This window comes from Camelina sativa, chromosome 4 (assembly GCF_000633955.1).
Source record: "Camelina sativa cultivar DH55 chromosome 4, Cs, whole genome shotgun sequence".
NCBI classification, from domain to species: domain Eukaryota; kingdom Viridiplantae; phylum Streptophyta; class Magnoliopsida; order Brassicales; family Brassicaceae; genus Camelina; species Camelina sativa.
The window spans coordinates 17,182,541-17,193,204 of record NC_025688.1 but is presented as its reverse complement, the minus strand read 5'-3'; the positions used below and the strand labels follow the sequence as shown (position 1 = coordinate 17,193,204).

At 40.1% G+C, this 10,664-nt stretch overlaps 1 protein-coding gene across 1 annotated transcript in view; it reads right to left on the bottom strand.

Moving 5' to 3' along the window:
* The window catches only part of LOC104780873, a 4,379-nt gene extending 2,872 nt beyond the window's left edge, over positions 1-1,507 (bottom strand). The window contains exons 1-5 of the mRNA XM_010505414.2: positions 1,315-1,507; positions 1,149-1,214; positions 1,009-1,062; positions 847-924; positions 615-701 (exon numbers count right to left, since the gene is read on the bottom strand). Of these exons, the coding sequence (XP_010503716.1) occupies positions 615-701; positions 847-924; positions 1,009-1,062; positions 1,149-1,214; positions 1,315-1,380 (351 nt within the window). The 5' untranslated portion in view covers positions 1,381-1,507. The remainder of the gene's footprint in view (positions 1-614; positions 702-846; positions 925-1,008; positions 1,063-1,148; positions 1,215-1,314) is intronic.

Sequence of the window (10,664 nt, the reverse complement as noted above, 5' to 3'; positions counted from 1 at the left end):
TCTAACTTTGGATGGCACCAACGGAGGAGATCAGGAACAAGCTCGATGGTTTTTTGGAGGATCAAATGTGTAGGTTCAAAACCATCAGATTCTTCAGCAAAGGGAACCTGCTGAACCACGGAACAGAGAAACTGAACAAAGCTCCCAAGAAATACTGTTGCTTCCTCACAGTTTTTAGTGCTTCCAAAAGTTCCACTACCATGCTGATGAGAGAAAATAGCGTCCACTCGGCACCAAGGAACTTTTGCAAGTGTAGAGTTGACAGATTCCAAGTATACATCAAGAAGATCCTCATTTTCTTCTTGGCTCAATCGCTTCAATATATTACGAAGAATTCGAAAAATATCAGACACCATGTACCAGTTAGCCTTTTCCAGCTTACATTTAAGAACATCAGAACCCAAGAAATGTAGATCCGGATTTCCAAATCCAGTTGATGAAGAAACAGCAGGGATTGGGCAACTGTAGATAACTGCTAAGCGCAAACATTCACAAAGCAAACGAATGAAATCATCCCATTGACTTCCCTAGGAAAACAAATGATTAAGGTATAATTTCTGAAAGATACAACATTTTTCTAAAATCTCAAGTGAGGCAGACGCAAGAAAACATACAGATTCAACAAGACACTCGGATACTTCCACAAGAACGTTGCCAGCCAAATGTTTAACATGCACATTCTTCATATCCAACAAACCAACCTGCCGGAAAACCCCAGAGAAACCAAATCAAGCTAAAGGATAACTCCAAATCATAGACAACCCCTAAACGGCTAAACCATCAAAGGTACAATTTTTCTGTAACTTGGGAACTCTCCCCTTAGAGAACTAAGAATGAGGAACTTACAAGATCAGCCACAACTCTTTCCAAGCATACAGCAGCATCAGTTTCATCCTCATGATCAACAGTCTCCTCTCCCTCTTCCTGTTGAACTTAACTAATCATCAACCAACCTTAGAATCAAACACACACACACACAGATGAGAATTCTAAAAGAAGTGAACTCACCACCATCGAATCACTTGCAATTTCGCTAATCCAAGACTGAATCTCTCTCAACACCTAGGAAACCAACTCCGTTAATTAGAGAACCGGAGCTTCGAAGATTAACACACAAGACCACAAACAATGCATCAACAAAGATGTACCTGAGATAGAGAAAGAAGCAAATCTTTCTCCGTTTCCTTCGTCGGCGAACTCATCTCTTCTCTTTCCTACATGACCATTGCGTTTATACAAAAACCACATAAACAATTTAAGTTACGCTAACTCACAACGAAACGGAATACAAAGAGTTGGAAAATTATTACTCACGGCGTATCCTCGAACACAACGATTGATCAAGAGATGAAGACGAGTTGCTATCTTCCCGGTAACCATATTCTCCGGCGACTGTTCTCTCTCGCCGCCGGCAATAAACCCTCTCTTTTTTTTTCTAAGGAGAGGTCAGATAAAACGCAACGTTTTGAAATTAACAGCGATTTTATTAAAAACGCTGCGTTTTAGATTGCTCTGCGTTCCCCAAACTTTGAAGCCTTCTGTTAGTTTTTTAATGCCATTGAATGAAGTAGCTTCCTTATTAAGTTAATCCACAATAATTAATTGTCCATGACAAAAATATATTATCAATCAAATTTATGAACCATGAAATTTAAAAAAATATATTCTAATAAAAAGTAAGAGTTATAAGCTCTTAAAGCCGTCCAATTTAACATATCACTTATTAACATTTTATATAATTTTCAAAAAAATTTATATTAAGAATTATTTTAAACAACCTATCATGATTTGACATGTCATTCATTACATTTTTTAAATTTACATAATTTTTTAGAAAAAGAAAAATTTTAAATTTATGGAAACCAAAGAACTAGGCACAATATCCCACATCGGCTAGAAACTTTTTAAACAATGGTTCAGAACCAGTATAAATAAGATTAATATGCTTCCAACAACGAATGAGCAGGATTATTGCATGTTTATAAAACATAATTATAATATATAACTCCTACTAATAACCAGTTATACAAAACATATCAAATGTAATAGCAGTTTATTGCATGTTTTTTTATCAATTATCGGCTTTATATACTCTTTTAAATTAAGCATATATTTAAAAGGCCGTCCACATAGGATTTTAAACAATCAATAGAAATTTGACATATCACTTATTAACATTTTATACTACTAATATTGATGCAAAACATAAATTATCTTATTTATCTACATTTGTACTTTTTATTTCTTATGAGCTGTAAACATATTTTTGTGTATGATTTTATAGATGAGTTGATATTCTTTTATTAATTTTTTATTTTTGGGCCTAAGGAAGAAGGATTGACATCGCAAGACCTTAATTTGATGTTTGAGTCACATTTTGAGGTTTAAAGAAGAAAGATGGACGACAAACACACATGTTTTATTAGCTATACATAGGCATGAACAGGGTTACGGTTGTCACAATTAAGGTTTATTAACCATCGGTTATGGTTAGAAATTTTTGTAACCTTAACCAGAACCGTTTAACAAACGGTTAAACGGTTACGTTTAAATACGGTTACGGTTCAAGCGGTTACTGTTATATACGGTTACGGTTATTTGATAATATGATACGGTTGATATTATTTGATGATATAATATAATTGATATTATTTATTTATAATTAATATGTTCTTATAGTGTACTCATATTTCTATATATCATATGATTCATATTAAATAAATAATTATTAGTATATTTTATTATGTTTTTAAAATATTATAAACCAAGTAAAGATTTTGGTTTGAGAAGTTTCTAAACGCGTGGATCTAAAACCAAATAAGTATATGGATAAAATTGTCAATAATTGGGTGCATGTGTTGACTATGCTGGTAATCATGAATTTCACAAATTTTATGAGAAAAGAAATGATTTTGTTCTTGGAGTTTGATGGGTTAACAAGTTGTGTGGTAGTCTAAAAAAAGATTTTTCAGTGGAAGAATGTGAAGAAGTTGACGAGGAAGAAGAAGAAAAAGAGTATAACGAAAAACCAAACGGTAAAAGTTACGATGACAATTAACACAAATTTGACAATGAAAATGACAAGAAAAAATATGAAGAATAAGAAAACATTGAATAAAAAACACGAAAACATAGGTGGTAGCGATCAATCAAATATGAAAACGAGTTAAATTCATGATTATAAAATTGTTTCGTTTTTCTGGTGGTCAAAGAAAATGGTTTAGGATATGTGAGGTCATCAGTTGCCTCGCCTGGACGTCAAGTAAAATTTATGATTTTTTATCAGATTTGATTTTATAACACAACTGATTTTTATATTTTAAAAAATTGTGTATCTGAATTTTTTTTTCTTATTACTAATTTTAATTTTTTTTATGAGATAATATTTTATTACCGTAATCAATTGTATATAATTTTTATCAAAATATATCAAATAAACCCACGCGTAGCATGGGTTCAAAATCTAGTATATATTAAAATTTTACTTTATCTCTAGCGAATTTGTTAGAAATATGTTTTTATACCTTTTTTCAAAAATACTCATTTTGTGAACATTTGCATTTTTACCTCTTTTACACAATTACAATATGTTAAATTATTTTTTTTTTAAATTTCAGTTTGATTTCTTTATTTTACATTTAGGATATAGTTTTGAGGGGTTATAAATTAGTATTTAGAGTTTAGGGCTTAGAATTTAGTTGTTTTATACATAGAAAAAAGGTATTGTTGAAAATTCCCCCTATCTCTATTGGTCTATTTGACATTTTAGTATTCACAATATAATATTTATCTTCAATTAAACCAAAAATATAACATGTTTACTAATCCATACTTTAAATGAAATTCACACATTACTTCAAAATTGTAAATGAAATTACATAAAAGAAGAATTGACTATTTTCTCAATTCGTTTTTATTAAAATACATTATTAACTATAATTGTAACTTCTCTAAATCAATAATTTTAGACTTTTAACTTTCGTGATTTTTTATCCTATAAATAAATATTCTTACATTATTCTCCGCAATCTTTTTAAAATTCATAGTTATTGTACTACTTTTACAAATATATTTTTTTAAACCGTCTATTTTGCAATTTTTCTCACATTTTCTTTTTAAGAAAAAGGTCACATTTGACGAATCGATCTATATGAGTCATGTGATACCATAGCAGAGAGTGAAGCCGAAAGATAGTGATTTCAGTTGAGAATTTTGAGTTTTTACTTAGTATATGAAATTTTGTTTTTTTATGAACAAGGTAAAGCATCAAACATAGATTTCATATAAATTTATCATATCGGCGATGGCGATAGGGTTTCGAGGGTTTTGATCCCTGATGCAAGTGTTTTCTTCGGTGGCGCTTTTGGTTCTCTATGGTTTTTATGATGGTATCTTGGGGATCTTGGAATTTAGTCTCCGATTGATGATCTTTTTGATTGGATTGAAGATCCGATTTTTTATTTGGGGAAACATTTCGCAATCTGGGAATTTATGGTGTCCTCGATCGTATCTCGATCTCCTAGAGGATTTTCATCTATGTGCTTTCTTCACCATCTATTTTGAAGAAGGAAGGCGAATACTTTTGGCAATGACACAGATCCGGATTGATTTTTTGGGTGGGGGTAAGGATCCTCTCTGGTCTAGGCTCCGGAATGCTTCTTTGGCGATATACATTAATAGTATCGGGTTTTGCCGTCCTCAGCGAGATCTGATTGATTGTGTTTTGGGTGTGTGTTTTAAGAAGGAGGATATGCGGATTTCCTTGTTGGAGGTGTATAAATGGGCTTTTCCCTCTGTTGAGCAGATTCATCACATACACTTCTCTCTGTTTTCTATTGGCTTTTGTCGATTTCGTTCACTGTTTCTTTTTGCTCTCCCGTCCATTCTCTGCTTTTTCAACATGTCTCAGAGCATGGTCCTTGGTCAGAGTTCGATTTCAAAGAGTGTTATTCAAGCTGTGGTGAAACGTAAAGTCAAAATTCCATACTTTGACAATACGGCTTTGATTGAGGGTTACTCCAAGACGATTATCGGCCGGTGCATGAACCCAAGATCGCAGGACATGAAGATGCTTTTGTTCATGTTCTCTCGCATCTGGCATTTAGAGGGCAAGGTTGTTGGTGCTGACTTAGGTCTGGGCAAATACCAGTTTGATTTCGATGATGAAGTGGATATCATTGAGGTGATGAAGATGGCTCCTTTCCACTTCGATCACTGGATGGTGTCTATGGTTCGATGGAGTCCTACTGTCGATCCCATGTACCCTTCGTCCTTGATTTTCTGGGTTCGTGTTATGGGAGTTCAGGAGCATTGGTGAGGACATCGGTCGTGTCCAGGAGGTTGATATTGATGGGGGGCGAGTTCAGGTGCTGATTGATGGGTTCAAACCCTTATGCTTTCAGACGGAGGTGGAGTTCTTTAATGGAGAGGAAACCACTTTTCTCTCCGCTATGAGCGTCTGTTTGGTTACTGCTCTCATTGCTTCAGTTTATGTCATGATAAGGCGTATTGTCCACTGTTGCAAGTGGTTTCAGAGGAGGCAGTTGTCCATCCTTTACCAGAGGTGGTTGATGTAAGACGTAACCAGAGCTACAAGGGGGCTGTTAGGTCCGATCGGAAGCAAGGGTCTGAGATGGCTGGTCCTTCTCGTGGGGGATCTCGAGGGAGATCGCATGGGGAAGGTTCTCAGGCTGCAGGGAAGCGTCCTCTTGAAGGGAAGATTGCAAGGGGTTCAAAGCTTCAATCGGAGCTAGTTGCAGGTGTACCTTTGGCGAAGCAACGACGTTTTCAAACCTCTGTGCAATATAATGACCATAGGTTCTCAAGGTCGACTGCTCAGGAGCCAGTTCATACGCAAGCGGAGGCGGTGGATACTAGGGTCTCTCCCTCTAGGGACAAGGATAACTTTTCTGTACCGGTCAAGGTTGTCCGTAAAGCTTTATTCCAGGATAGTGAGTTGGATATCTCGATGTCTGCGGCTGTAGAGTCTGCACAGCAGCCGGAGGAGGTGTCTATGGTTGTTGATCTGGGCGCTGTTACCACGACATCTGGTCCGATTGTCACGTCGAACAACTCGGTGCTGGTGCTGCCTGTAGCGATCCTAACGGTTGATTCTACTGGCGATGGGGTTGCTCAAGGTGATGCCTCTGGCTTACCGGATACATGTATTATTACGGGTGTTGCAGGTTTGGCTATGGAGGGTGTGGAGGATATTGCGATGTCGGGAGCTGTGGTGTCTGACGGCACGGAGCTTTCAGTCAAAGGGGAAAGGGACCCCGGTGTGGATGTTACTGGGGAGGAGTCCGCTGTGGGGTCTCCTCGCTCTCGTGCTGATCCTAATTCCTGTGGAATTTCCATGGACACTGATCTTCCTCCGGTGGCTGCGGGTGCACCTTCGGTTTTGCTTGACAAATCACGCAAGGGCAAAGGCTTAATGGGCCTAAAGGGTGTGGGCTCAAAGAAACTTAATTTGTATCTAAGGGGTACACCTCGCAAGAGGCCCGCTCCAAAGAACGGTGGCCAGGCTGGAGAGCCGACTAACCCGAAGCCGAAGGAGGAGGATAAGGGTGCAGCAGGTGGATCCAAGCCACCACTTCCAAAGGTTGATAAATGAAGATTTTAAGTTGGAATTGTCAAGGACTTGGTAACAAAGCCACTATTGGGTATCTTAGGGATTTATGGGGGAAACATAGGCCAGATTTTCTGTTTCTTTCTGAAACTAGACAATCTTTTTCTGTTTTAGAACCTTTTGTTGGTCATTTTGGTTTTTCAGATTTAAAAATGGTTGAACCGGTTGGTTGTAGTGGTGGTCTTGCACTATTTTATAATAATAATAATAATAATAATGTTTCCATTTTATTTGAATCCAACAGAAATATTGATGTGGAAATTACATTTAAAGGCAAAGTACTTCATCTATCTTTTATTTATGGTGACCACGGTTCCAAAAAACCGGGATTTGGTTTGGGAACGGTTAACAAGGATTGGTTTAAACCGAGATTCTTCTTGGTTTTTAATTGGAGATTTCAATGAATTAAAAGGCAATCATGAGAAGCAGGGTGGTGCCTTGCGTCATGCTTCTTCTTTTGTGCTTTTTAACACCATGATCCGACATTGTGGATTACTTGAGTTCCCTGCAATTGGGGATAGCCTTTCCTGGCGAGGGTGGCGGGATAAACAACCAATACGCTGTCATTTAGACCGGGCTTTAGCAAATGAGGAGTGGCATGATTTGTTTAAGAACTCGTTTATGGAGTACTTACCAATGATCGCGTCAGATCATAAACCTCTTTTGGCTGTTATTGAGGATAACACTCGGAGGGGTCGGAGTGGGTTTCGTTTTGACATACGGTGGCTGGAAAAGGAAGGTTTTTTAGGGGTGGTTGCTGACGGTTGGGGTCCTCCACCGGGTGAAGCCTCAGCTTCCGCCCTGGTGGACAAAATTTCAAGCTGCCGACGAGCCATATCTCGTTGGCGGAAGGAGCAACTGCCTTATGGGCGGGAGACTATTGAGGATTTAAAGGCTAAGCTAGCGGTGGCCCAGGAAAATGATGCTACTATGGTTGATGTGTTGGTGGAGCTTACTTGGCGATTATGGGAGGCTTATAGGGACGAGGAGGTATATTGGTATCAAAAGAGCAGAAGTCGGTGGATGCGGTTTGGTGACCGTAATACCAGTTATTTTCATGCGCAGACGAAACAGCGACGTGTTCGGAATCGTATTGTTGGTCTTCATGACCAGCATGGTACTTGGATGACGGAGGGGAGTGATATCCGAAATATAGCAGTCTCTTTTTTTCAGGATCTATTTACGCCCTCGGACCCATCGGATCCTGCGGAGATGTTAGAAGAAATTCAGCCATCCATTACTGTGGAGATGAATGACCTTCTAACTCGGGAGGTTGCCGAGCAGGAGATTAAGCAAGCATTATTTATGATGCCTCCGGATAAGGCCCCCGGTCCGGATGGTATGACTGCTCTTTTCTACCAGAAAGCATGCCACGGTTAAAGCAGATTTGGTTTTAGAGGTCAATTCCTTCTTGCAGAATGGGGAAACGTTTAAATGTGACAAACATATGTCTTATCCCTAAGGTGGATAAGCCAACGAGGATGACGGAGTTAAGACCCATCAGCCTGTGTAATGTGGGGTCTAAAATTATTTCGAAGGTTCTGTGCCAGCGTTTACACACTATTTTACCGTCCCTCGTCTCGGAAACTCAGTTGGCATTTGTGGAGGGTCGGTTGATTTCGGATAACATTTTGATTGCTCAAGAAATGTTTCATGGGCTGCGAACTAATCGTTCTTGTAAGGGGAAGTTCATGGCTATCAAAACGGACATGAGCAAGGCCTATGATCGGGTGGAGTGGTCTTTTGTTGATCACCTACTTCGTCGATTTGGATTCTGTGATAAGTGAGTATCCTGGATTATGTGTTGTGTCACGTCAGTTCAATATAAGGTCCTGATTATTGGCCAAGCACAGGGATCCATCACTCCTTCCAGGGGGCTGCGTTAGGGGGATCCTTTGTCGCCCTATCTTTTCATTCTGTGCACAGAGGTACTCATTGCACAGTTTCGGAAGGCCGAACAGATGAAACTTCTTACCGGCCTCAAGGTTTCGACTGCTAGTCCAGCCATCTCCCATCTTTTGTTTGCTGATGACAGTCTTTTTTTCTGTCGGGCCACGCGGGAACAATGTGAGGTGGTCTTAGGAATCATGCAAGAGTACGAATGAGTTTCTGGTCAACAAATCAATTTTCAGAAATCTTCAGTCCAGTTTGGTCATACTGTGGATAATGATTTGCGAGAAATTATAAAAGGGGTTTTGGGGATCACAAACTTGGGTGGCATGGGATCTTACTTAGGGATTCCGGAAAGCCTGGGTGGGGCTAAGACGAAAAAATTTTCGTTTGTTCAGGACAAATTGCAAGCAAGAGCAAGTGGATGGCCGGCTAGAATGTTATCGAAGGGCGGAAAAGAGATTATGATTAAATCTGTCGCTACAGCGGTGCCTACTTTTGTCATGTCGTGTTTTCGGTTGCCTAAGAAGGTTACGCCGAAATTGACGAGTGCGATTTCTAATTTCTGGTGGAGCTCGTCTCCACAGTCCAGCGGGTTACATTGGGTGGCGTGGGATAAGCTGTGTCATGCTAAAGATGCAGGGGGTATGGGTTTTCGGTGCCTGGATGATTATAACACCGCTCTGCTGGCAAAGCAGCTTTGGCGTTTAATCACTGTTCCGGATTCACTTTTTGCACGGGTGTTTAAAGGACGCTACTATCGACATTCTGATCCATTGGATCCAATTAAATCGTATTCGCCGTCTTATGGGTGGCGAAGTATAGTTTTTTCTCGCTCTCTGGTTAATAAAGGACTTATTAAACGGGTAGGATCTTGTGCGGCCATCTCTGTATGGACTGACCGATGGATCTCTGCTCAATCTCCGAGACCAGCACTAAGTACAGGGTTACCTTTTGATCCTATGCTCCGTGTTACAAATCTTATTGACACGAGTTCCAATTCCTGGGATATGGTCCTGCTTACGGCTACGTTTGTACCGGAAGATGTGGCTATAATATCTGCTTTACCACTGCGACAACCGGATAAACCAGACTTGTTGGGATGGCATTTTACTAAGTCTGGTAAATACTCGGTTAAATCAGGGTATCACACTCTTCGCTCTCACTCGATCGCTTCAACCGGTCCGAAGATTTTTGGACCGACTTTGGTACCCCTTCAAGCCTTTGTGTGGAAAATTCGGTGTCCTCCAAAAACTCGGCACTTCATGTGGCAAGTGCTTTCGGGTTGTGTGGCGGTTACTGCTAATCTACGAAAACGTGGTTTGAGTTGTGATGCTACCTATGGGCCCTGTGGTATTGGGGAGGAGACGATTAATCATACCCTCTTTGAATGTCCCCCAGCTTGTCAGGTTTGGGCCTTGTCGCTGTTTCCGACGGCTCAAGGTGTTTTCCCCTCGGAATCAATTTTCACAAATATGGATTTTCTTTTCTGGAGATTCCCAAATGTTCAAAATCAGGAATATTTTCCATGGATTTTGTGGTATGTCTGGAAAGCCCGAAATGATAAGCTTTTTAGTAATCTGGACTCCAATCCCCTAGCCATCTTGCGGTTAGCGGAGGATGAAGCAAAAGCATGGGCTCTGGCTCAGACGGATGATGTGGTCTTAGCACCGGCTATTGCCGGTACGGCGGTCCCCTGTGGGAGGATGAGTTTTGGGGTTTCTCAGCCTTTCTCAAGTTATGTTTGTTATGTTGATGGTTCGTGGAAAACAACAGATTTTTTTGCGGGAAGAGGATGGTTTTGCATGTCGCCTTGGGACGATGCCCCCACCATGGGTGTTGCCAACTTTCGCCGCAGTCTCTCTCCTCTTCATGCCGAGGTTGAAGCCCTTATCTGGGCTATGCGATGCATGATTGGAGCGGATAATCAATCTGTCGTTTTCCTCACCGACTGCTCTGACTTAGTGAAGATGGTGTCTTCGCCTTCTGAGTGGCCAGCTTTTACACCATATTTGGAGGACATCCAGGCGGATAGAGAGGATTTTGTCTCCTTCTCCCTAGTCTATGTCTCTCGCTCTCAGAATGGTAAAGCGGATAATCTGGCGCGACGTGTTCGCACTGTTCCGCACCTAGTTACCTATGTAAA